This window comes from Vombatus ursinus, unplaced genomic scaffold, assembly GCF_900497805.2.
Source record: "Vombatus ursinus unplaced genomic scaffold, bare-nosed wombat genome assembly UNPS02014818.1, whole genome shotgun sequence".
In the NCBI taxonomy this organism is placed as follows: Eukaryota; Metazoa; Chordata; class Mammalia; order Diprotodontia; family Vombatidae; genus Vombatus; species Vombatus ursinus.
Genome location: NW_020954596.1, coordinates 56,609,429 through 56,637,110, shown reverse-complemented (window position 1 = coordinate 56,637,110; position 27,682 = coordinate 56,609,429). Strand labels below are relative to the sequence as shown.

Genomic DNA, 27,682 nt, shown 5'->3' with positions numbered 1-27,682 from the left:
AACAATGTGTTAAAATATCAGGTTATCAAGAATTGATAACTAAATTCATAGATAGCAGCAGCATCTTTTGCTACTAGATAGAATTATCCAATATTGCCTTCAACACCTATAGTTTCTTCATTTTAAAAATAGAGGTAATAATAAACCTGTAGCATCTATATAACACAGATGTGTTGTGACGATAAAATACTTTATAAAGCACTTTGCAAATCTTCAAGTGTGATATAAATGTCATTACAATTTTAAAATTATAATCCCATACTCCAGAAACCAAGCACAGATCAGGTTCAATCCTGGGGCTTTTTTTAAAAATCAGTTTGGCTTGTAGTGTCACTCAGAGTTTCTACTAGAAACCTCAGATTTTGGTTTGTGTTTAGACCTATACAGAAAAGATAAAACAACTCTCTGTGGCTTGCCCCCATGCAGTCATTCGTGTTCACAACATGCACAAAATACAGGTCTATTTGAGTACAGTTTTTTTAAATGCACAGAAAATTAAAAACAACTTGTGAGCCTGTAAATCGTCAAGCCAATTATCCTTCCCTCCCTAGTAAACTCCACTTTCCCAGGGATCTATTCTACATTCCAAACTTGTAGTGTTATTCATAGTTTAGTCCAACTGGAAGGGAAATATGTTTGGTGTTACTAGAGAGTGAACCTGTACACCGAGGCTCTCTTTCTTGCTGCTCTCCTAACTCTTGGTCCATGTGGTAGATTCCATTCTATCCAAAAGACTTGATTCAGAAATTTGATTGGAACCACACTTCTCTGCAGAAGGCTGAGTCTAGGAACTCCCTTGCTTGGTGGTTCCTTATCTAAAATTTTGTAGCTCTATAGTTGGAATGGGATTCTGAGGCCAATTCTCTTTTGCTACTCTTCCAGTGCCTCTCTCCAGCTTCCATCTCTGGAGCTGAGAGGTTCCTTTTGGGGTTTTGCTGATGTTTTACTTTGAAAGGACCTGAATCTACTTTTTGCATCTCGTTCTTCTCTCAATATTGCTGTCTCTGGGTTTTGGTCTCCTTGCTAGGAGACCAAACCTTTATATAGGAGACTTAACCTTTATATGGCTTAAGTCCAAGGGTGTGGCTCATATCTACATTAGCTGTGATTTAATCGATCATTCTCAATGTGCTATCAGTCAGTGCTGGGCCCTTTCCAGTTGTCCTGATCTATATCTGACCATTGGACCCAGATGGCTTTGGAGGATAAAGTGAGGCTGGTGACTTTGCACAGCTCTCCCTCACTTAAAACCAATTCACTTGCAAGTCATGGCATCATCTTCCAGATGTCATGGTCCTCTTCGAGAACAAAGGACAAACTACCACAAATCAGTAAGCCAGAAAGTACCCATAACAAGGGTACTCATTCACACTTCCATCATGGAGATAATAATGATTTCAAAGGATGGTTGTGTCCAAACCAGAGCAAAGACCTAATCTTTATAACTGATATTATTTGGTAGAGAGAAAAGAGTTTATATTACAGGAAAAAGCTCTACTTGCTCTCCCCAGTTATGGCTCAGTCAAGGAATGTACCAGCAGGGAAGCATTGCTTTATTATCTTAGTAATTCATTTGTTAGGCAAAGTATATATACAAGACCAAATACACCATCTTCTATCCAAGCAATCACCCCTAGGTCTTAGAAGCCTTGACTTCTGAGATGCGTGGTGTAACAGTTATTAACCCCAGAGTATTTGCCATTAGAGAAAATCCCAGATGGGGCCCACAGCCCTAGATGGAGTAACCCAGAATGGGAATGTAGGTGTGAACCTTTTATACATTAAGCACCAGGATCAATTAATTATAGCTGTGAGGAATCATATAACAGAGATACAACATTACACTGTAAGTGAATGTCAAGGTTTAACCATGCAAACCAGGGGAATCAAATAAAATTATCCCTTTGTTATATAAACAATTCTGAGGATATAATAGATCAAGGCACATGGTAATCCAAAAGCCTCCAAACACTGGGAGTGGTCTCTTGTGTAGTTCACACAAAGTGGATAACATTTGTCTGGCAGGTATCATCTGGTTGTATTTGAAAGATAAGTCAAACACATATAAAAGAGTTCAGTGACAAGGTGGTATGTGACTGAATGCTAAAATGAGTAATGCTTAATGCTATAGGGGTTCAGATGTGGCAGCATCCACTAGGGCTGAACTAAGTCCCATAAAAGTCTCATGAAGGAGATGAAAATTGAGCTGGCCTTGAAGGACAGTTAATTTTTGGATAGGGAAAGAGGAAGAAGAAAGGTATTCTGGATGGGGAAGCGGCATGTCAAAAGGTCATTAAGTCTGCAGTAATCGTGGAATGTTGAAGGATCAGTGAGGAACTAGTCTTGATGGGTTTGAGATGGGTTTCTCAGTGAGGGGATAGTGGGAAATAAGGTTACATAGTTAGAATGGAGCCAAAATATTTTGAATGCCAGATCAAGGAATTTGAACTTATAAGTAGCCAGGAGCTGGTGGATTCTCTAAAGTCTTGAGCCAAATGTCTGCACATGTCAAAAGTAGGATAGGATACAGACAACATTAGAGCACTTTCAGTAGTCTTCTCATCCCATTCTTATCCCCATTGACACATAAACTCCATATGCCCTCCCACCAACAAAGAGTGTCAGTATCAGAACTTAGCTCTAATGCCCAAGAAACTTTCCCAGCAGATTTCCCGAATCTATTCCATTTCCAGGAGAGTTTTCACAGACTGATGATCACAGTCATACTGCTGTTCACCTCTCAGGGTAAAAGAAAGTACAGTCATGAGGTCCTTCTATTCTCCTTCTGCTCCCAGCATCACCAGCACTAACAACATAACCTCTCTGGACCCTGGAAGAAAAACAGACATGTCTACGAGTCAGAAGCACTTTCAAAGACTCCAGGTTATTTCTGTCAAACTCAGGAGAGGTAACATACCACAGACCAGCCATGAGCTGAGCAAGAAGTTGGAATGTTCAGCCAGGGTTTGAAAATGACACAGCTACTCAGCAAATGGGAGAGACAATCCCCTGAATAGGAAGGAAACCTAGAAGTTAGGCTCAGGACCCTTGTTGATGTAGTACCTTTAAGAGCCACTTGGGTAAACTAAAATCTGCATCTGCAAATCCTGAATGTTTCATTATTGTGATGAATTATGGTTGATAGGCATGCCAACTGTAGCAAAGGAATAAGTCAGAGGACATGCTAACGGAAACAAAGGGCCAACGTGTGTCTGTTTTTTGTTAAAGAAATATTACCAAATGCAGAGTAAAGTAAAATCAGGTCCCATTCAAAGACTGACCCCAAACACCATGGACTTGAAATGTCTCCAGTTCCAGTGAGCAGTGCCAGTAAGTAGAGCAGTGGGTTGATGTGATCTTGATGAGAAATGCTTCCTAACAGACAGATGTTATATTCATTAAGGATTCATTCAGGTCAAATAGATATCAATTCTTTTTCTAGCTTGATCTCTTTCATACACAGTGAGCTAAATTTCAAAAGGAAATTAGCACATGGAGGAGGGTGATGCAAGGGTGTAGAAGAGAATGAGAAGTATGTTCTCAGTGCATGTGGGAACCAATAGGGTTTTAGATATAAACAGACAAGCTCCTGCTTGTGTTTTGTGCAACATATAAAAGCTTCAATTCATGGTTGCTATGGACATGGCAATGTTGCACAGACCTCTCATTACTTCCCTGTCAAAGAAAATGAATGTTCTGGTGCTGCATAGAATTCTTGTGAGAAGAATTAATATGAATTAATGAATAATGAATTAATATGAACTTAGCCAGGCTAAAGAGCTGGTCTTAGCTTCAGGAAGATCTAGGTTCAGATTCTGCCTCTGACATATAGTAGCTGTAGGACCATGAGTAAGCCACTCAGCCTCTCAATGACCCAAGTTACATGCGTAAAAGTAATCAAAAGGACTATATGTGAGTCATTCTATAGAGAAAAACAATTTTAATTTGTTAATTTATTAATGATAATTTATGTAATTCAATTTAAGCTTTCAGTATTTGACTTTGACAGTGAGTTTCCCTAAAATAATACAGAGATAAATTCATTGTTACCCTTCTTTACAAAAACCATCATTTGTTTGCTATTCTTTATGGAACAGAGTTCAGATTCCTTCCCGGCACTGAAAGCTCTCTACAATCTCTACAATCTAACTCCAGTGGAACTTTCCAGACATATACAATATCCAGTTACAATCAACCCTACATGAATCCTCCCCTTTAGCTCCACCATTCTATTTGCTTCCTTTGGGAAAAGGCTTTGAACTTTCTTGCTCATGTGTCTTTGTTCACTCCTTCTCCTCAAAAAGCCTTTATTTCTACTCTTTATCTGTTATAATCTACTTGTCTTTTAGGACGTAACTTTAATCTCATCTCGTTGTTGATTTTCTGGCTACCACAGCTGAAAGTACTCTGTCTCTTTCTCAATCTTTCTTTCTTTCTCCGTGTCTTTCTGTTTCAATCTCTGACTCTCCGTCCCTCTCTTTTGAGCTCCTGCAACATTCATTTGCCATATCATTTGCTTGTTACTGGCCTTTGACCACTTTCTATTGATCATTTTTTCATGTGCATATATTTCATCTGACCCAACTAAATTACATATTTGCAACTACACGATATATGAGACTCAGTGTGTTGTAGTTTGAGTCAGAAGATCTGGGTTTGAGTACCAGTTCTTACCTTTATTGAAAGTGTCACTCTAAGCAAATCATTTAATAGCCCTGAGTTTCAGTTTCTCTGTCTGTAAGAGGGAATGATAGCTGAACTACCATCCTAGGAGAAGTAGCTGGGCATAGTGGATAGAGATCCAGCCTTTCAGTCAGGAAAATCTGGGTTCAAGTCTGACACATACCGCCTTTGTGACCCTGGCCAAGTCACTTAGACTCAAGGTAATCTAGGCCACTCTCTGAGACTATAAATTGCAGAGCAGTTACCAATCTCTGGTGGAAGAGGAAATTTCTTCTACTAGGATCTCCCCATGCCAATGAAATCACAGGTCTGGCAAAATAAACAAAAACTTACCTATTTCATAAAGTTGTCTTGAGGGAAGTGCTTTGTACTACTATGTGAGTGTGTGCTATTTTTTAGGAGAGGGATAGTGTCTTACATGTAAAGTACTTATTTGTATCTGAGAGAGTGTGGCTCGGGGGAAAGAACTGGGAGGTCTTGGGTTTACATGCCTGCTCTGCTACAACTTTCTCTGCCTGCCAAGAACTGAAATGCCTTCCTAGTTTGTTCTCCCTGCAGAACTCACAGAAATTAAGATGGCAGGAGGGCAGAACTAGGTGGGATTAGAGTAATGCTTTCTATTTAAAACTGCAAATGAGAGCTGAAATAGAATCAGGAGAACCCAGAGGTGAGAAAGGGCCACAAACAGCCTTAGTGGAAGGGATGGGGGAAGGCATAAAGGAGAGAGAGGGATGGATGCTGCTGCTGGAGGAGTGAAGGAGATTCTATAAATACTTTAAGATATTAGAAACTGGAGTTATTCTTACAGTTACTTGATAAATGCCTATTGGCAGATGAATTGATATTTAATGACAATGACAAGTTATTCAATATATATCTGCATTTTGATACATCTGTGTTGTTAAATACAGGAAGATGGGACTGGGAGATTTGGAAATGTGTTTTATGTTGATAAAGGGGGCAGAGCTAAAAATATCTTATATTTTTCTTTGTGATCAAAGCCCTATATCTTCAGTTGAAGACTTGTATCAATTTTGGAGGTTATTTAGCTTAAGTACCTGGTCATCATAACATGAGGGCAGCTAGGTGATGCCGTGGATAGAGTGCCATGCCTGGAGGCAGGAAGACTCATCTTCTTGAGTTCAAATCTGGTGTCAGATATTTAGTAGCTGTGTGACCCTGGACAAGACACTTAACTCTGTTTGCCTCAGTTTCCTCATCTGTAAAATGAGCTGGAGAAGGAAATGGCAAACCACTCCATTGTCTTTGCAAAGAAAACCCCATATGAGGACCAAGAAGAGTTGGACATGACTGAAAATGACAACTAACTGACTAAATCATAACATGAAAATTAGGCTTTGATGAGAGAATAAGCATTTATATAGTCCCTATGATGTGCCTGGCACTGTGCTAAGCATTTTACTAATATTAGCTCCTTTGCTCCTCACAACAACCCTGGGGGGTAGGTGTTATTGTTATCCTCATTTCACAGCTGAGGAAACTGAGGCAAACAGATTAAATGACATACTCAGGGTCACACAGCCAGGCAGTGTCTGAGGCCAAATTTGAAGTCAGGTCTTCCTAACTCTGGGCCCATCACTCTATCCACTGCTCTACCTACCTGCCTATTAGGGATAGAAATAGAGGCTGTACCTGTGATTTCATTGATGTAAGGGACTCCCTGGGGAGGAAAATAACGCACATGTAAATAGAACGCTAAACTTGGAGCCTGAAAGACAAAGGTTTAAATCCAGCCTCTGATACTTGTTAGTTGTGTGATTCTAGGCAAATCACTAAATCTCTCTGAGCCTCAGTTTCTACATCTGTAAATGAGAGAGTGAGATGAGATGACCTCTAAGGTTCCTTCCTGCTCCTATGGAACTTCCTCCCTCATTTTTGCATTTTAGAGTTCTAGACAGTTGCCTAGGGCACTGAGAAGTTGAGAGCCTTGCCTAGATTCTTACAGACAGGATGTAACAGAGGCAGGGCCTTCGCTTCACGGCTGGCTGGCTATCTACCACATCACACTGCCTTTCCACATGACAGTTGTTTTCAGCATACCAATGATGCTAATCGATGAGTATAAACATGTAGTTTATACATGAATAAACATACTTGAATGCAATTAATATGTGTCAGAACATAAGACTGATATTCAAAGTAATATCATGCACAGTCGTATGAAGACAGAGACCATGACCATGATCATTATCTCACTGCCCCTGCTGTATAATAATCTGCAACAATGTTGTCACATGCTTTGTGTTTAAAATCCTATAGAGTGAAAGAAATGAGAAAATGGAAAATGAAAGAGAAAACATTCCCAGGGAAAAAAAAGAACAAGAATAAAATTAAATGAAAAATCCCCAGGCAGATGGAAACCCTGATGTATAGTGTATAGTGTAATTTTATGCTAACCCATATGTAGCAATCCCTTAGATGAAAGGGTGGGTACGTGGTATAGGGTGTGGACAGTACATCTCTGGGTGGTGTCAGTGACAAACGGACCAAAGCCCTACTCATCAGCCTGCCAGTTGAGTCATTATCTTATTAATTGTCTTACTGGGTAAAAAATATGAGTGGGATTACTTCAGAAAGTATTTAAAATGCCAAATCTTTCTCATCAACTATTTCATTAGTTCCAAGCCTCCCCTTCCCTTTTTTAAAAAATGAGAGGAATCCCTTTTTTTTAAAACTTTGTCTCCTCTTTGTCTCAGATCTGAAAATAGTAGGTTTAAACCAAACATCCATATAACAAATAACATAAAGACATTTATACATAAACAAAATGTATTGTCTATGAGGAAGGTCACAGTCAGTGTACAAAAATGACTTCTGATTCCTCCAAAATACTGGAACTGTGGTTAAATAATTCATTTTTTTTCAAGCGTATCACATAAAAACTCTCAATTCCCCTAAGGAACTCTCCTTAAAATGTCTTCTCCACAAGATAAGATCTAAGCTTAGTCCTCTTAAAATATCTCTTCAGATTGTCTGAAGGATAACTGTTAACTAACCGACCTCCTTCAAAGACTTGTTCTCTTGTGGCTTACAAATAGCAGACCTTTAATAAATAATGAATGAATGAAAAAACATGAATGAATTGAAGGAATGTGTCTTCTATTCTGTTCCCTCCCTCCACCCTGAGATTTCGGAAAAAACGTAAAGCAGAATTGTTATTTTAGCGGTCCATTCTTGTCTATATTCTTCGTTCCCTTGGATTATTAATCGTTTATCAATTCAGGAAAAAATGCTAATCCAGATTCCTTTTTTGTTTTAGTGATATGTCCATTATGGAATCCCCTTGTAATTAAGACCCTTTATAATTAAGTCATATCCTGAATTATCTACATTTGCAGCCACAGGTCTCAGTTCATAACTTGTTTCTGCCTATACCTACTTGAAGGTTTTAGGCTGGGTCAAGCTGATCATAAGCAAAATTGTGTAGTTTGGGGGTGGGGGGGTTTGGTGGTTTTAATTGGAGGTGGGGAGTAGGGGCAGGCAATAACAATAGTCAAATATATATATAAATATATATGTCACTTTGAAGCTTTACTTATATCATCTCATTGAAAATTTCATGTATCCCTATGGGGGTAGTACTCTATGCTATGATCCAGGGCCATTTCCAGTCGTCCTGATCTGTATCTTGCCACTGGACTCAGATGGCATAGCCCTTTGCATAGCCCTGCCTCACTTAAATCCAATGCACTTGCAAGCCATGGCATCATCTTCCTGATGTCTTGGTCCTCTTCCAGAACGAAGGACAAACAACAACAATAAGACCCTTAACTTCTAGAAACAACCTCTGCCTTCAGTTTGGGTGGGCAAGCCTACCGTGGTCCTTTTTACCTTTCCTCCTTCGTTTCATATTCTTTGACCTTACAACTTCCTAACACTGTTTAGGATTCCCCTCTCTACTTCAATTTTTTTCTTCTTTGTTTTTGCCTTGAAAAACTCTCATTCTTTAAAAAAAAAATCATTGTCCTCGATCAGCTGAAGTGTGAATCCCTCCTATTTTTCTCTAAGAGAGAAAACAACCTGTACCTTGTGACTACAAAGTAGTCATTTGGCATGGGCAGAAACACAACCATATCATAGTCTTCCTGCCTCAGATATTTCCCCAAATGGTTTCAACTTTCTCTTCTCTGATAGTGGGACACTTAGTCAACAAGCGTATACACACAGTTTTACACACCAAGCAATCTTACTTGAAGAAACAGTACCTATAGAAAATGAAGATTTGTTCATTGGGGTTCCAAAGAACCAGATCCAACTCCAAAAAATTCAGAAAAATAGGTTTTAACTCAATGTAAGGGAGAAATTTCTATCAGCTAAAGCTGCCCAACAATAGAAGTTATTTCTTGAGGTAGTAAACTCTTCAATACTAACAGTATTCAAGCAGAAGCTGGTTGACCATCTGTCAGGAATACTTCAGGAAAAGATCATTCTTTAGTTAGCTAAATGGATATTGTCCATTTTCAATCAAAAGGACTTTGAAAGTGGAATCCCTTCCCGATTAGCTTACTTTATACATCATCACATAGACAGGCAGTATGGAATAGTGAAGAAAACACTAAATTTGGATTCAGAAAATCCATGTGTCTTTCAATTCATTAAACTTTTCTGAACCTCTTTTTAGAGGAATCTAAATAGGAATAGTGATTTTGCCCTGCCTGTGTCAGAAGGTTGTTGGGAGAGTCAACCAAGGTTAAGTACATAGAAATTATTTGTATCTTATAAAGTGCCTTATAATTATAAAGTTTTTTGGATAGAGATGAAAAGCTAAGCTGAATCTTGGAAATGCAAAAGCATGGTAGAATGAAGAATCACTCTGTCTTGCTATTATCGGGCAATCCCAGAACCAGGTTATCTTCAGTATCTTCCTAGGAGAACCATTTGGGAATGGCCAACCACACTAGTATCTATAAAAGAAGGTTCTTGGGACTTTGGCCAAAGCTACACTAGTGATTTGTTTGAAAAGCTTCATTGTGACTACTTTTTTTTCTCCTTTTTAAAAATTTTTATTAATTTATTTTGATTTATCAACAATCACTTTCATAAACTTTTAAGCATTGTGACAACTTTTATTCAGAACAATAGCAGAATGAAAGTTTTTATGATGAAGGTAAGTCCATAATTAAGGTTAATTTAAGCGAATCTTTGAAATACTTGTTTCAGAAAAATCACTATTTATACTTCAGAAACAGTATTAAATATTCTGATTGATGTAGCAATGGGTAGATTATTGATAATGTCCATGAAAAATGGAAATTCTTCTTAGTTACTGATGCCTCTTTTTAAAATATATTTTTAATTAGCAAGCATTTATTTTCTCTATCTCCCCCTCCCCCACATTTAAAAATAAAAGAAAAAAAAACCTCTTAAAACATATGTGCATAGTCAAGCAAAAGAATTTCCCACATTGGCCATGTCCTAAAATGTATGGATTACTGGCTACTCTGCATCCATATGAAGAGCTATAAAAACATAATTTGTCACTAATGATTCTTCTCTCATCAGATACTAAAATGTTAAACATGAAGAGAAATGTGGTCAGCACTCAGCACTCATATGTGAACATCCCCAAGGTGATTGCACAAGACACTGAAAAGGAAATAAGAAGAATAGAAAATGGTGGTTGCAGGTAACTAAAAGCTAATCATGTTTAACAATGTAATAGTAATGTTTACCCATCAAAAAATGTGATATCTGGGCTGTTGTGTCTTGACTCATGGTATTGAGTAGCACAACCTAACTGAATATAAAATGGAGAATACCTTCTATCCACTCACTGCTTAGTCTAAAAGGGATTCTATAACACATTAAAAAAATAGGTGCACCATTAGTTCATATGATGCATAAATGAGACCCCCTCCCTTCAATAATACAGATTATAACCCATCAGGCCCTGGCCATCTTAGCTATGTCTTCCCCTAAATCTTCCATGACGGATCAGTCCAACATATCGGAGGCCTTTTTCCATATTTTTTGACATTGCATGGATTACAACAAAGCATACAGTCTATCCATTGTGTGTCCTGTACTCTCACATATGCTTAGCCTACTTTTTTATTTCATCTTATAGTTTCCTCCTTTATGTTTTTTGATGGCATGTAATAGAGCAGAAACTCTTCACTTTCATATAATGTGTATGTGTATATTTACATGCATACAATATGCATGTATACATGTATATATACACACATATATATGTACACACGTACATATGTATAATTTTATATAAGTCTCACTAAATATCAGTGGAAATTATTGGATTATATTAAAATGTGGGAGAATAGAATAGAATGTAGGAGAATAAGGGCGAGAGGAAGCCCACAAAGGGTCAAGTTAACCCACATTTGTAGTTTTTTTAATGTGTTAGGCTAATATATCTCTGTATGCTGTTGGAATGTAGTTCGTTCTCTGATGATGATGATGATGACAGTGCCTCTATGATGGAGCATGGAAACCACCAAGGTGGGGATGCTTTCCGAAATAACTCCCATGCAAAGGAAGGAACATCCTCCCAGAGGTGAGCAATGTAATTTACATATATGTCTTAAAGGATGAGTCAGGATCTCACCACCTACACAGCATAGCCTGGACCTGTTCTCACAATGGGCCGCCATGCAGAGTCTCCAGGGTAGACTGTTCTCCTGCTATTCCCTACCATGAGGGCCCTGGAAAATTGCTAATGTCTAATTGTTCCCTAGTGTGATATGAACACTATCAAGTAACCATTTTATCCAAGAACCTAAACGCAGTACCTTGAAGATTTCTTGTTTTTGACTTTCAGAGTCCTAAAGTAATTGTGGCATTAGAGGGGAAATACTATTTTCCCTTAAATCCTAATTGTTTTCCATCATACCTTATTGACTTGGAAATAGCACCTGTTAGTAAGATGAGAGCTGAAAGCCATAGTTATTTATGTTGCAGTAGACGATGACCAGAGATACTTCAAGGTATGAAGGAAGGAAATCAGTATTCATTAAGTACCTACTATGTGTCAGGCACTGTGCTAAGTGCTTTACAAATATTAGCTCATTTGATCCTCACAACAATCCTGTGAAGTAAGTGCTATTATTATCCCCATTTACAACTGAGGAAACTGAGGCAAGTAGAAGTTAAGTGACTTGCCCAGAATCACACAGCTACCAATTGTCTGAGGTCATGTTTGAACTCAGGTCTTCCTAACTCCAGGGTCCAGTGCTCTATCCACTGTGCCACCTACCTGTCCAAGGAAGTTGCAATGGAGGCTGTATGTGAGTAAATGGAAAATATACGGGATTGAAGGCAAACAGATTATATAGAATGGTAAATGGTATAACCCTTGGGTAGGTTACCTATGGTAGAGTTGTCACTGAAACACTCTTTGATGAATACCCAGGATTTATTACATTTTGAAAATATGAAAAAATTTTGAAAAAATGTGATTAGGAAGACTAGGATAGTGTGGTATAGTGGATAAAGTCCTAGAGAGACCCAGGTTCAAAACTTTCATACCTTGGTCCCCTTGTACCTTTCCAGTTTCCTTATACCTTACTCCCCCAAATTTACTCTTTGATACAGTGACGCTGGCCTCCTGGTTATTCAAGGAACAAAGACCCTCCCCCTACTCTGCTCCCATTTCTAACTTCTCTGGCTTCCTTTAAGTCCCAATTAAAATCCCACTTTCTATAGGAAGCCTTCCTTCTGTTAATTAATGCCTATTTATCCGGTATATAGCTTGCTTTGTATATATTTATCTGCAGCTATCTCCCCCATTCGATTTTAAGCTCCTTGAGAACAGGGGCTTTCTTTTGCCTCTTTTTGTATCCTCAGTACTTAGTACAGTACTTGGCTGCCAAGTAGAAGGTGCTTAATAAAATGTTTATTGATTGATTGATAAACCTGTCTCTGACTATTAGTTGGACTGGATCAGTTATCTGGTAGAAATTTCCGATTTTATAAATGAGGAAACTGAGGCCTAGAAAGCTTTTGATTTTCCTATAGTCATATAGATAGTAAGGGGCAAAGTTGAGATTTGAACTCAGGCCAGCTCCAGGACTTCTATAAACTTCAGTTCCCTCATCTGTAAAACAGGGTTAATAAATACCCAGAGTTCCTGTTGTGGGGATAAAATTAAATAATATATGTAAAGGTCTTTACAAGTATTGGTTATTTTTCTCTCTCCCTCTCTTTTCTCTTCCTTTGTTCTCACTCCATTTATTTCCTCTTTTTTTTTTCTTTCTCTCTCCCTTGACTATTCAAGCCTGACAATAGGACCCAGTGGCATTCATAGATTGCTTCTCCTTGCTGGTGGCACTGGGGTCAACCCACACAGAACTGTATATAATACACCTATAAAGGTGTTTAACCCCTTTGTGTTAATTAACCAAGTGATATTTAATTACTTCTTTTGTACAGGGCTCCCTTTTTCTTATCAGCTCATGTCTCATCTAAGGCTCAGGATTTTTTAAAAAGTTATTATGAATTTGACAGATAGTAACAAATTAAACATTTCTTTATGGAAAAAGCAGAAAAGAGTACTTCATATGAAATGATGACTATTATGTATACCTAACTTTTAAATAAGTACATATTATACTTAACATGGAAGTTACTCACATTACTGAGTCCCCTTTAGTCCTTCCTTCTGTTTTCCTCTGTGTATTTATAAATTTTTATGTAATTGGTGCTCCTTTCTTTTCTTTTCTTAAATATCATCATCCTTACCTTCTAATTCTCCCCCAATATCTACTACCACGGCACACACCCACACTTAATGAAAACTGTCCGTTGTAACAAATAAGTCAAGCAGTACAAGTTCACACTCTGGTGATGCCTGAAGATGTAAATCTCACTCTACATTCATCACTTTGATGCCAAGAGGTGGGAAACATGCTTCATCACCAGTCTTCTAGAGCTGGGATTAGTCATTGTTATCAACCAGAATTCTTAAGTCTCCCAAAGTTGTTTTCCTTTGCATTATCTGTAAATTGTTTTCCTAGTTCTACTCACTTCATTCTGCATCAGATCATATAAGTCTTCCCAGGTATCTCGGAATCTGTCCCTTTTGTCATTTCTTACTATACAATAATGCTATTCTATCCTTATCATATCCCATAATTTAGTCCATCAATTCCCAATTGATGGATACCCACTTTGTTTCCCATTCTTTGCTTCTATTACTATTTTTATATATATTGGTCTTTTATCTCTTTTGGGGTATATTGATCTCTTTTAGGGTACCACTGGGCCAAAAGAAATGCAGTTTACTTGTTTTTGGAGGGTAGTTCCAAGTTGTTGTTTCCAGAATGTATAGACCAATTCATAGTTCCACTAGCACATAAGTGTGGGGGAAAGGATTTTTAATCAATGAAGGTAACAAGCAGAGTCTTAATTAGGAAGGGGCTTTGCCCAGGAGGGACATCAGAGGAGGGAGGAGTTGCACTTCTTTTTAGTAGTAACTTCTCTGGCTCCCTTCACTGGGCCATCCTCTGAGAGAGCCACTTTCCCTCCCGACCTTTCAGGGGGCAAAAGGGGCTCTGTGAGTTACTGGCCTACCCCTTGTGGGCCACCTTCCACACCAACCCTACTCCACAGAATTTGCTCCAGGTACAATTTGCACAAATTACAATTCTGATAGTTAGGATTTATGTCTTTTCTCTGAAACTACTATACTGGTCTTTACAATTATGTAGATGGTTACTATTGTATATTCACTATACTTTCCTGTTTCTAGGAGTCAGTACCTGCCTGGTGCCATTGCCCTCTTCAATGTTAACAACAGCAGCAACAAAGACCAGTAAGTATTTTGTTCATCACAGAAGAATAACAGCTGTGCCTTGAAGAAATGCATTGATCAGTTAAAGATACATCTGAGCCAGTTATGTATGGGGGAACCTTTAGGCAAGCATGATTGTTTGAATGTAAAGGGAAGTAGATTTATTTTCTGTCTCTAGTAGCGCACAGTGGGATCTGGTGAATAGTGTAAGTTAAGTCATTTGTTGGGTTTTTTTATTTTAATTTTTTTAAAATTTTTGCCACTTGATAGTATTTTATTTTTTCCAATTATATGTAAAGATAGTTTTCAACATTCACTTTTATAAAATTTTGAGTTCCAATTTTTTTTCTTCTCCCCCTCTGCAAGACGGCATGCAATCTGATATAGGCTATACATGTACAATTGTATTAAACATATTTCTATATTAGTCATGTTGTGAAAGACGAATCAGAAAACACATGAGAAAAGTCATTTGTTTAGATCTACCATTAAAAAAAACCCAAATGATTTTTACATTTTCTATAAAATTGTCCTTTGCTTGGGAGGACAATATCCCTAAAGGTGATTCAGATCAACATGTCTGGATAAGGCTGATTGTCCTTAGATTAACATAATCTGGGTTGGAGGTTGGGGCACAAACTGGGGCTGTTTTGTCTTCAGAGGTACTGCCTAAACTGCTGGATTTCACCTGTGGTTGTTATGACCCTGTAGACATTTTAAATTATTTATTTATTTGTTTGTCTGTTTATTTTGCCATATTTAACAAAATCCCTTAAAGTCTCTCTCCCAGAAGGGGAAGATTCTGTGCAAATGGGGGTCTTTATGGAGCTGTCTAGGTATATAAGAGATTGAAGCAAATATCCTTGATTAAGAGTCTTGAGAATTCTGTGGTAGCTTGTGTTTGATCTCCTGAAAGGTTTGTTTGGGTCCTTTGCTTAACATGAAAAACAGAACTAGGAAAAACTAAAGTAAGTTAAAATTATCTTGGTTGTGTTCAAATCTTTTACACTGTCTTGATCCAGGCTAGGAAGCATCCCAAGTTTGGAAACTTTCCCTTCCATCTATTATACCTTTAACCCTGTAGGAATGTGGAGACTTCCTCAAGCATCGTAGGATCATAGATTTATAGCTGGAAGAGGTCTTAGAGACCATCAAGCCCACCTCAACCCTTCATTTTACAGATAATAAAACTGAGACTAGTGACTTGCCCTGGGCCACACAGTGTCTTAGGCAGAATTTGAATTCAGGGCTTCCTGACTTCAAGTCCAGTGCTTTCTCCACCGTACCATTTAGCTATTGAAGGATAGCTCGGGTGCTGGCAACCCCATGATAACCCTGGTGTTTATACATTCTACCTATCCAATGTGGAAGGACACTAGGGGCAAAGGCTAAATTCTTTTTCAAAGAAAACTCCTCCTTCTACCCCTTTGTTATGTACCATATCTGGGTGACAGGTCAGATCTTTAGCATAAAAGTGTGATCAGTGTGAATTTATCCAATTAAAATCTTGGCTCAGCCCCTACCAACCAGAAAAACTGGCCTATTCCCTTCCCGCCTCGTTTCAGTGAGCCCTAATCATATTAGCATGCTTTAAGGGAGTTGTTGACATGTTTTTCATTCGTATAGAAGAAAAAAGAATAAAGCCAAAATAGGTTGCATACCTTTGCTTCTCCCAGACCTTAGTCTTTAGACATACTTCAAACCTGAAATTAAATTAATCAACAAGCATTTATTAATCACTTACTATGTGTCAGGAGCTGGGAAGGTGATAGTGCCCTTGCTAGTAATAGAGAAGTCATCAGCTTCCATCAGGAGCTAGAAAATCTTTTCAATGTCTTGAGCTAACCAATAGTACCCAGTTTTTACAACCTACCTCAAGAACTAAGCCCAGTCAGACCTAGTATTCAGGCCTCTAGAGTGTCTTGGCAACTCTTTATCTCCTTCTCAATAGCAGCCATCAGCACCTTTGTCCCCCAGCCAATCTGGTCCACCAGCTATTCGGGGATCTGACTACTGTCCTATTTTTCCCTCCCTCACTATTTGTAGCAGTTCATGAATTCCCCCATACTCTCATTCCTACTCCAGGGTACATCAAGGACTTTATGGGTGGGACTGTACTCAGTTCTCAGCTGGAGAATAAATAAAACCCCATTATGTCTGGAGTCTAAATCCTATCAATGCTAAACACTCTGTGCCTTAGAGCTGATAAACAGATTGGAACAGATGGAATTATTTATTTATTTATTCATCAATTAGCAATTGCTAAACAGATGGAAGTAAAAGGTTAGTTACTACCTGAATATCTTGTTTCTCCCAGGCAACATTTATATTTAAAATTTTTTTAACCCTAAAGGAATAATTTCAGGCATTGTCAGCAAGCTAGTGTATAGCAATTTGTCCTGAAGTAGAGCTTTCCTGGTGCCTTGTATGGAGATTACCTAAGCAGCCCACTCAAGTCAAGGGTCCAAAGGCTGTGACAGAAGGGATTCAGTGTCATGCATGAGCCTTCCCAGTGTCTGTACTTTCCACTGCTCACCCAAGAACAATACTTCAAATAACACGAGAGCAGAGTATTCTTCCCTCTGACATCCCTGAGCCCTTCTGCCCTTCTATGCTCTTTTTTTTGTATAAACAGATTTTTTATTTTTACATTGTCTAAACGTATTCTTTTCCCTCTCCCAGAGTAGTCCATTACAACAAAGAGTTGTGTTTTTTTTCTTTTTAATTAATTTATTTATTTTTAGTTTTCGACATTTACTTCCATAAGCTTTTGAGTTTTACATTTTCTCCCCTTTCCTCCCTACCTCCCTTCCCAATACGGTGTGCAATCCAATACAGGCTCTACATATACATTCCTATTAAACATACTTTCACATTAGTCATGTTGTAAAGAAGAATTAGAACCAATAGGAGGAACCACAAGAAAGAAAAAACAAAACAAAACAAAAGAAAAAAAAAGAACAAATAATGTGCTTCCATCTGCATTCAAACTCCATGGTTCTTTCTCTGGATGTGGGTAGCATTTTCTATCATGAGATTTTTGGAGATGTCTTAGATCATTGCATTGCTAAGAAGAGCTAAGTCAGTCAAAGTTAGTCATTGCACAAACTGGAATATGCTTAAAAGTGACAAAAATATGAAAATCTCTCATCTTTGCGGGGCTTCCCATCCAACCTTAGGAAACCTTCTGTAACTAACCTAATTAATGGAACTTGGTGATTTACTTTGTAGTAGTTGTGTGATCGCTTGATACACAGTAAGGTAGCTATTGTAAATGAGCAGTAGACTCTTCTCTAATCCATATTCCTGTCCTGGGTCATGCTGAAAAGGAGAGGATTTTCAGGTTTAAAATGCTGAGATTGGCTTAGCAAGTGCTTGGTGAAAATAGGGGAGGTAGCATCGTTTTATATTGCCTCCTGCTGAATTAACTACTATGAGGAGGTTTCATCCATTTCCTCAGGTCTAGTCATAGCTCCATTTCCCCTGTTCCTGCTGGTTCCCATCTTGGAATCCCTGCTGCAGCCACCATGTTTCTCTGGGATCAGTCGTAGTCCTTTCCCTCTGCCCTACTCAGGCTACAGTGTCAGTGCTAAGGAGGCAGCTTTCCAGCCACAAAATCATCTCAGAAGTTTCTCCACTTTTCACTGTATAGACCAGGATATCTAACCTTTCTATCCCTAGTACCGTGGAAGGAGTGGAGTGTAATGACTGACTTGATGTCCTTTTTCAAACAAAGGCCATGAAGATGGGCTAGAAGACTAGGTCAAATATGCAGGTTTGCACGGAAATTTCCTGCTGCCTCATCCTTTCACATATGCTCATCTCTGTCTTTGTGATCAAAAGCTAAATGTAAATACATACAATAGGCCTTTCCTCAGTCTGCTAAATCTTATGCTTAACCAATGTGGCCTTTGAAAACTCGGGGTTACCTTCACTCCATGATGAAGCACTGGAAGAAAACATCTGTATGTTTTTTGAATAATAAAGATAAACTTGCTAGCAATTTTTTTTTCTTCAATTAAATTTTAAGTCAGTATGTCCTTTATTTACTTAGGTTTATAAAGTGTACTGTCTTTAGAACTGTTCTTTCTTGACCTGCCCCCATGTTTTTATGCCTTTCTTATTCATTTTTCCTAATCACACATATCTATGACTATAGCTTTTATTTTTCTCCCCTAAATGCTTGTTTATTGCTGGTTGAACTCTTCTTTGGGAGAACACCTTTCCAAAGTCTCTGGAAATGGGAATGGGTTGATGAGGAAGAAAGTTAAAATGGTTTAGGACTGAATGTAATTTGAACATGTGACAGATATATTATTTCTTTCTTAGAGAGGTGAAAGAGGAAAAGAAAAAGAAAAAAGAAAAGAAAAGGTAAGTCTCTCATTGACCAAAATATTTGATATGAAGTTTTCCAGCACACAGAATTTCTTGTATTTTAATGCTATTACATGTGATCCATTTCCCAGCAAATCTAGTGATAAAAAGGAGAAAAAGAATAAAGAAAAAGAGAAAGAGAAAGAAAAAAAGAAACAGAAGAAAAAGAAAGAGGATGAGAATAAAGATAAGAAAGAAAAGTAAGTATGCTTTATTAATATGGAGATCAGTGATACTCTATTCCTGTGAGAATGTGATAGATGGCTGTTAGAAGTGGCAGTGTAGTATAATTACTGGACCCGAAGTTAGAAGATTTGGATTTACTTACTTACCGACTTTCATCTAATTATTCACTTAATTTCCTGAGCATCAGTTTCCTTATCTGTAATAGAAGGATAATAATATTGAACAAAAATCATTTTATCATTATCTTTGTATCCCTGGGGCCTAACCAATCCTTGGCGCCTAATAAGCACTTAAAAACCTGCTTGTTGGAGGATTTATTGATTAGACCACATCTGCTCTTGGCAGTAGGTTGGGGCCTACTTAAAATGGACTAAACTTCTTCGGGCCACAGATAGGTTTTTAGTGACTCACTTTCTAAGTAAAGGTATAACTAATGATTAAACTATTTTACAAATAAACCATGTTGAAAAAAAGGGAAATTTCAATTAATATCAATTAATTACATTTATTACTTAAGATTTTTATTTGTCATGAAATCATTACTCTCAGACTAGAGACAGACTGACGATGATTGGTTGCTGTGGGTCATGTGACAGAGTGCGCAGTGGCAACCCACCTGCCAAGTTACATGATAGGCACAATAGTGACTAGTGGAAGGCTGGTTAAGCAGAACACTGACAAAGCACTTGTTACATCTTTACTTTACTTTAAATCCTCTACCTGTTTCTCGGGCCAATCCAAATCCTTTGGCGGGTCACAGGGCCGCATGTTGTGCAGGCCTGGATTAGACTATCTACATTACAGGGTTGTTGGGAGAAACCCCTCTGTAAATCATTAAGGGCTATGTAAATATGAACTATTCTTATCAGACACAACATAGGCCAATGCTGTAGGTTAAAGAATCCTACCTTAGTAAAAAGGTTAAATCAAATGTGAATTGAAGCTAAACTCAGCTATAATATTTTAAATATTTTTACCATTGTTTTTCTGTCTTTGAAACAAACAGTCTCAGTTGTCCTAGAGATTTATTTAACCGTTCCTGAATGGAGATAATGTTCCAACCCATCTTCTTTCTGGAAGAAATCTTAGTCCTGAGGAGAATCAAACTCATAGGATCCTACTGTAGTTTCTTTTGATATGACATAATTATTCATTAATTTCATTAATATTTTTTGAGAGTCCACAAGGTACTAGGTACTTTATGGAAAATATTTGATATAAAAACAGCTAGTTGCATATACTTTTCCTAATTTTGGACAGCAAGACAAATGAAATTATACAACCTCCAGAAGTACCCATTTCTAAAGAGGCAGCTGGTATGGTACAGTGGATAGAGCACTGGGCCTAGAGTTTACCTCTGTTTGCTTCAATTTCCTCACCTGTAAAATGGGAAAGTAGTACCCATTGTACAGGGTTGTTATGAAGATTAAATGGGATAATATTTCTAAAAGCACCTAGTATGTAGTAGGCATTATATAAATGCTTATTCCTTCCCTCTCCTTCTGTGTACTTGAAAGCTTTAATTCAAACTAAATCACAAAATACTAAGGTTTCTTTTCAAAAAATGCCTTTTCTTTTCTTTTTTCTTCCTTTCTTCCTTCTTCCTTCCTTCATTTCTTTTTCTCTACCTCCCTTCTTCCCTCCTTCCTTCTTTCTTTCCTTTCTTCCTTTTTTCTTCCTTTCCTTTCTTTCTTTCTTTCATTAATCTGTTTATCCTCTTTTCCTTTAGGCAAGTGTAAGATGTTGTTGTTGATGTTTAGCTGTGCCCAACTCTTTGTGACTCCATGGACCACAGCATGCCCAATACTCTACATGGGGTTTCCTTGGCAAAGATGCTGGAGTGGTTTGCTATTTCCTTCTCTAGTGGATTTAGGGAAAGGTTAAGTGACTTGCCCAGGGTTACATAGCTAGTAAGTCTCTGAGGCTGGATTTGAACTCAGGTCTTCCTGACTTCAGGCCCAGCATTCTATCCACTGAACTACCTAGCTGCCCAAGTATAAGGTACATTGTCCCTATATAATACTCCTCCATTCATAGGGAACAGTTTAATGATGAAAATGCAGAAAAAAGTACTTTGTGAGCAAGAAAAGGGTTATATCAACTGTCAAAGGATGTAAGATACTGCTGGTATTACAGAGAATCATTTTGATGCCTAAAAGGAGTAGGAGAAGAATTTGCTTTAATAAAAAACACAGCTTTCAAGAGTTTGAGCAGTTTAGGACAAAAAATGAAATATAGTGTAAAATAAAGATTCGATTGATGTAGAATGATGCATTGCTTATATATGAACAGTTTATTTAAGAGGCTACAAAATGAGATGTTGGATTATATTGAGGACTTATACCTGCAGAGGATTATAGTACTTCAGCTCATTTGCACGTAACTGTTTGATGACTAAAGATGGAAAAATGAGAGAGAGAGAGAGAGAGAGATTATATACAAATATTTGGGGACAGGCATGATTTTTAAAAGTCTATTAATCTCACAGAGGAAATTTGGGGTGCTATTACCTTTTAAATGAAAAGTAAATCACAGTTAGTTAAGAGGTTCTCATTTAAGGCACTGAAGGGAGATGAACCTAAGGGAGGAAAGGAAAGGAAAAAGGAAAAGAAGGGTAAAAAAAGGAAAGGAAAAAAGAAAGGAAAAATTAAATGCAGCAAAGGGCTAAAAAAGCTTCTGTCAGATTCCATGGACAGAATCCTTCAGCTAAGTGATTTCTGATTGATGGGATGGAACTGATTTTGTTAGCCAAGAGGTCTAACGACAGCTATTACCCTGCAGCACCATCTAGCCTTGGACAGAAGTGAAGCATCTCATAAAGTACCCTTTGCTCTCTGCTGCCACCTATAGTTTGAGAAAGAAAATCAGCAGGAAAGACTGTCTTTTCAGCTACTTTGTATCCTCTGAAACTAGCTAGTTTTGTTTGCCTAATTTAAAGAATCAGCTTGCGCTGTTTCTGTGAGCTTTATTCTGATTGGACAATGAAGCATCTGGGTTGATGCAATGAAACATGACTGGCTGGGTTGGTACAGACATAACATATCTGATGAGCTTTGAAATTCTCTGACTTGAAAGGGAAATTCTGTTCATATTAAGAAGCAACATTTTCTAAATGCCTTCTTAAGGGTGATAAAGTTTAAAAAAGGTATATTTGAATGTAGAAGAAAAGAGAATTTGCCTAGCTAAAAAGTAGTAGAACCAGTATGCAGAAAGCTAGTTTCCTATTGGGCAGATGTTTCTGAATGGACCAATGACATCAAAGAATTGTGAGGTACGTGGCAAAAACATATAGGTTTTTTTTCCTCATGTTTCCTTGCTAGGTTTCTGAAAGTTTGTGCTCACTCATTCCCACACATACCAAGTGCATTGGTGAGAGATTATGACCCAGGTTTGCATGTGGATTGTGCTGTATGGTGTATTGATATATTTGCTTTAGTATATTTCTATTATATTTCTTTTGCTGCTACGTAAAGTATTTAAGGTTTAAAATTGTGATCTAATTATTGTCTTTGAGTAATTCATCATAAGAGTGTGTTACATTGAATTTAGTTTGTGTAAAAGGAAGCACATTGTTAGAGGCTCATGGGTGACAAGAGAATATGTATTCCCTCAATAGGTTTACCTCTAGGACCCTGGGGATATTTGCTTTGTGGTAAAGGGAACGAACCTAGCTCTGCCACAGTGAGGTTAGGAATGAGCAGGCCAACTCAGAGAGTCAGTTGGTATTGACATCCCCCAAGGGAGGGTGAAAATATTTGTTGCATTTTGAATGTCTACATCAAGAGCCACACCTCACCCCAGACCATGCCACTGCCATTACACAGTTAACTTACCTGTTGCAAAATTTCTCAGCTGAACTGCCAAAATCTTGACTATCCATTTTAATTAATTATGAACAATGGACATAATTGTTTTTAATTTGTAAAAATAAATTTGTATTTGTTTCTCACTAACATTCCCTTTATTTTTCACTGCCATTTAGTGAGAAGAAAGAAATTACGGTTATTGATCCAGCGGGAAATACATATTACAACTGGCTGTTTTGTATTACTTTGCCTGTGATGTACAACTGGACCATGGTCATTGCAAGGTGCCTCCCTATTATGTTAGATCTCATTCTCTTCTACCTTCTCTCACAGTACACTAAGCCCTCATACCTAGAGTTCTTCAGAAGATCCCTTCTTTCTCTCCTATTCAAAAGAAAGATTGCAAATTTTCTATCCCATACTTTCTTTAATGTCGAGGGTAGACACTTCAATCTCTAGAGCTACCCTGAGGCTGAGCTTCTTTAAAAAAAAAAAAAAAAAAAAAAAAAAAGAGGGAGCAGCTAGGTGGTGCAATGGATAGAGCTTAGGCCTTGGAGTTAGGAGGACCTAAGTTCAAATCTGGCCTCAGACACTTGATACTTCCTAGCTGTGTAACTGTCACTTAACCCTGATTGCATCACCATAAAGCAAAAAAAAAAAAAGATAATCATTAATTATTGCTGCCAACTCTTTGAAAATGTCGCACTTTTCTGGGTACTAGAGAAAAATGCTGGAAAAAGTGACAAAATATAAATTATAAAAACTTAATAAAGTATCTAAGATAATTTGTCACAGACTCAAAGAATAAGAGAAATGGAAAGCACCTGACAACTCACCATTTCCAGTCTTGTATATTTAGGTAGATTAATGTCTAAAATCTCCAAGCAGAGGGCTGTCTATTTTCTTGAAGTTTTTCAGGGAAGGAGACTCCCCAAATTCCGCTGTTTTAGGATTATATCACCCTGATGATCAAGATGCTCTCTCTTATGTTTATATAAAAATCTCATGCTTTAATTTAAGCTGATTTCTTCTTATTTGGTTTTTCTTTTTCTTTTTTTATTTGGTTTTTCTATTTGAGGCAGCATAGTGTGGTTTCTAACAGCTGTTGAACCACAAATTTATTGCAAGGGGTTCATTGGGTGGCCATATGATACAACAAGAAAAGCTCTGGATCAACAGTCAGAGGACCTCGGTTCACTCCCAGACCTTATATTTTCTACTTGTGTGACCTTGGGCAAGTCATTAATCCTCTCTGAGCCTCAGTTTCTTCATCTGTAAAATGAAGGTGTTGGATTAGATGATGTCCAAGGTCCCTTTAAGTTCTAGGTTCCTTGATACGATCTCATCTATGAAGGGAGATTATCTATGATAATCTCTGAGATTCCTTACAATCCTTACCCTCCTATTCTGCTTACAATAACAACAATAATAGTAATAATACCTAGCAACTACATACAGTTTTAAGGTTTACAAAATCATCACAACAACTCTGAGAAGTAAGTGCTATTATTATTATTATCCCTATTTTGCAGATGAGGAAACTGAGCTGGACAGAGATTAAGTGACTTTCTCAGGATTATAGCAGATTTGAACTCAAGTCTTCCTGACTCCAGGTCCAGTACTCTACCCACTGAACTGCCTTGCCATCTCACTAAAACATGCCTCAATTTAAATAGTCTATGATTCAGACTTCACCAACTTATATTAGCATTTCTAACATAAGTACAAATTAGTAAAGCTTTTGCTCTATTCTCATCTCAGCCTACATATAATTTTACTTATAAAAAACTCTTCTGTTACAGAGCATGCTTTGAGGAACTTCAGTCTGATTACTTAGAATATTGGATTATTTTCGATTACTTATCAGATGCAATCTATCTTCTTGACATGTTTGTCCGAACAAGAACAGGTAAATGTATTGTGTTGTTTTTTAAACTGTATATTTTTATGCTATGATCTGAAACCTCTAAATACAAATAATACAAAATAGGCTTATAAACCAATACCTGAGGGAAAGAAAGCAGAGTCAAAGGCGTAATCATACTATGTAGAATCATGGGCTTATTTCTTTCACTTAGACTCAGGAAGTTTGCTCCTATTTAGAATGCAGAAATGATTTTCCTTCATATTTCCTCTACCATCCTAGCTTATGTTAGACCTGAGGTAAAAATTTCCTACTCATTTTTTTTTTTTAAAAGTGAGAATAGTTCTGCTCATTTTGAAGGTATCTTGGTTCATCTTGGTAGAAGGCATGGGAACAGTTTTCCTGTATACGATAGGGGAGAAAAAACACACATTACTTATAAAGAAGTCATGAATATGACCAAGACTCATCATATTTTGCCTATTACGTCTTGCCTTCTGTTATCTCTTTTCTTCCAGTTTTTCTGTTATAATTGTCAGTTTCTTGCTTATCTTAGTAATTTCTTCTTGCTCATAGCCTTTTCCATCTTTATGTATCAATTGTATATGTTTTCTTCTTTTAAAAAGTATCATTAAGTGAAAATTAAATTTAAAAAATACCAGTCATAAGATAATTACATAACTACTTGTCCATTAATCTCTGGAATATTTTACACTAATAAGGGTGTATTTACTCTAAATTCAGTCTTGCCTTTGACCATAATATGGTAATATTCTTTTACAGAAGGAGAAACAATGAATTGATTTGGCATTATATTTTAGGTTACCTGGAACAAGGATTATTGGTGAAAGACGAGGCTAAACTCATAGAAAAGTATAAATCACATTTGCAATTTAAACTTGATGTTATCTCAGTGGTACCAACTGATCTGCTGCTTTTAAAATTGGGATGGAGCTATCCAGAGGTAAGATTAAACAGATTACTCAGGATATCACGTATGTTTGAATTCTTCCAACGGACAGAAACAAGGACAAACTACCCAAACATCTTTAGAATTTCTAACCTTGTCATGTATATTGTGATTATTATCCACTGGAATGCATGTGTATACTTTTCTATCTCTAAAGCCATTGGATTTGGGAATGATACATGGGTCTATCCTGATGTTAATGACCCTGAATTTGGTCGTCTGGCTAGAAAGTATGTTTATAGTCTCTACTGGTCGACATTGACTTTAACCACCATTGGTGAAACTCCACCTCCTGTTTTGGACTCTGAGTATATCTTTGTGGTGGTTGATTTCTTGATTGGAGTGTTAATTTTTGCTACTATCGTTGGTAATATCGGCTCCATGATTTCCAATATGAATGCAGCCAGAGCAGAATTTCAAGCAAGAATTGATGCTATAAAACAGTATATGCATTTTCGAAATGTAAGCAAAGAAATGGAAAAGAGGGTTATCAAGTGGTTTGACTACCTATGGACAAACAAAAAGACAGTAGATGAAAGGGAAGTCTTGAAATATCTACCAGATAAACTAAGGGCAGAGATTGCCATCAGTGTTCACCTAGACACATTAAAGAAGGTACGCATTTTTGCTGATTGTGAAGCTGGACTATTGGTGGAATTGGTCTTGAAGTTACAGCCTCAAGTCTACAGTCCTGGTGATTACATCTGCAAAAAAGGAGATATTGGTCGGGAAATGTACATTATCAAAGAAGGGAAATTGGCTGTAGTAGCTGATGATGGGATCACACAGTTTGTGGTCTTGAGTGATGGTAGTTACTTTGGGGAGATTAGCATTCTTAACATTAAAGGTAGCAAAGCTGGGAACCGAAGAACAGCCAATATTAAAAGTATTGGCTACTCAGATCTCTTCTGTCTATCAAAAGATGATCTCATGGAAGCTTTAACCGAATACCCAGATGCTAAATGTATGCTAGAAGAGAAAGGCAAACAAATCTTGATGAAGGATGGACTGTTGGACATAAATATTGCAAATGCAGGAAGTGATCCTAAGGACCTGGAAGAGAAGGTCACACGAATGGAGGGATCAGTAGACCTCTTACAAACAAGGTTTGCCAGGATTCTGGCTGAGTATGAATCAATGCAGCAGAAATTGAAGCAAAGGCTAACTAAAGTTGAGAGATTCTTAAAACCATTAACTGAAACTGAGTTCTCAGATATTGAAGGACTAGAAGCAGAGAAAGGACCCACAGAGACTACACAGGAATGAAATGATGTGAGATGACAGGGACCATTAACTGGACTTTGTGAGTTGCTTGGCCAGTAAGGATCCAAGACAAAAGTGAAATATCTGTTCAGCAGTCTTACAAAGTTGTTTTTTCATACTGGGAAAGTATATGTATATGAAACAATGGGAAAATAATTTGGATTCAGGAAAAAATATGCTTTGATGAATTCTACAATATTCATCACTGAAATGGAAATAAAATTGTGGAGTATTCTGACTATAGAGTCACTGTGTCATGAGGTTTTCTGGTTGGATACTCTGTAAAGGTATAAGCTGAGGAATTTATCAGTACACATATCTTCTGGTTACTTCTATATACCATCCTCTGCATGGATATAGTAAACTTTCTGTTATCTAGCATTGTTGGGTAAAGGGCTATTAAGAGTAATTAAATATTCTGGCAATTGAGAGTTACCATCACGGATTGCCAGTTTTACAAAGGGGTTAGAATATAATAAAATACACTTAATACTAAAACAATACTGAGCATGATTTAATTTTTCTTCATGATTCAAAAGGCACTTCAGGACCCTGTAGTGCCTCAGGACCATTGTAATAAATATCAATTAACATTGTATTGGAGAATTATAGAAGTGCTGGTTAGTAGAGATTTCTGACTGAAAGAATATCTAATGAATAGCACTTTGTTTTGCAACTCTCTAATGTACTTAATGTGTAATATTGTACATGATAGTTATCTGTGTATGTGTCTTATTCCCTTCCTAGACTGTAAGCTCCAAGAGGGC

At 37.4% G+C, this 27,682-nt stretch overlaps 1 protein-coding gene across 1 annotated transcript in view; it reads left to right on the top strand.

Annotated features, from left to right (window-relative positions):
* The window catches only part of CNGA1 (cyclic nucleotide gated channel alpha 1), a 61,909-nt gene extending 34,909 nt beyond the window's left edge, over positions 1-27,000 (top strand). Inside the window, exons 2-9 of the mRNA XM_027836357.1 lie at positions 10,207-10,330; positions 11,102-11,218; positions 14,411-14,473; positions 18,782-18,823; positions 18,919-19,026; positions 22,995-23,102; positions 24,621-24,727; positions 25,504-27,000. Of these exons, the coding sequence (XP_027692158.1) occupies positions 10,215-10,330; positions 11,102-11,218; positions 14,411-14,473; positions 18,782-18,823; positions 18,919-19,026; positions 22,995-23,102; positions 24,621-24,727; positions 25,504-26,918 (2,076 nt within the window). The 5' untranslated portion in view covers positions 10,207-10,214 and the 3' untranslated portion in view covers positions 26,919-27,000. The remainder of the gene's footprint in view (positions 1-10,206; positions 10,331-11,101; positions 11,219-14,410; positions 14,474-18,781; positions 18,824-18,918; positions 19,027-22,994; positions 23,103-24,620; positions 24,728-25,503) is intronic.
* The last annotated feature ends 682 nt before the right edge of the window (positions 27,001-27,682 follow it).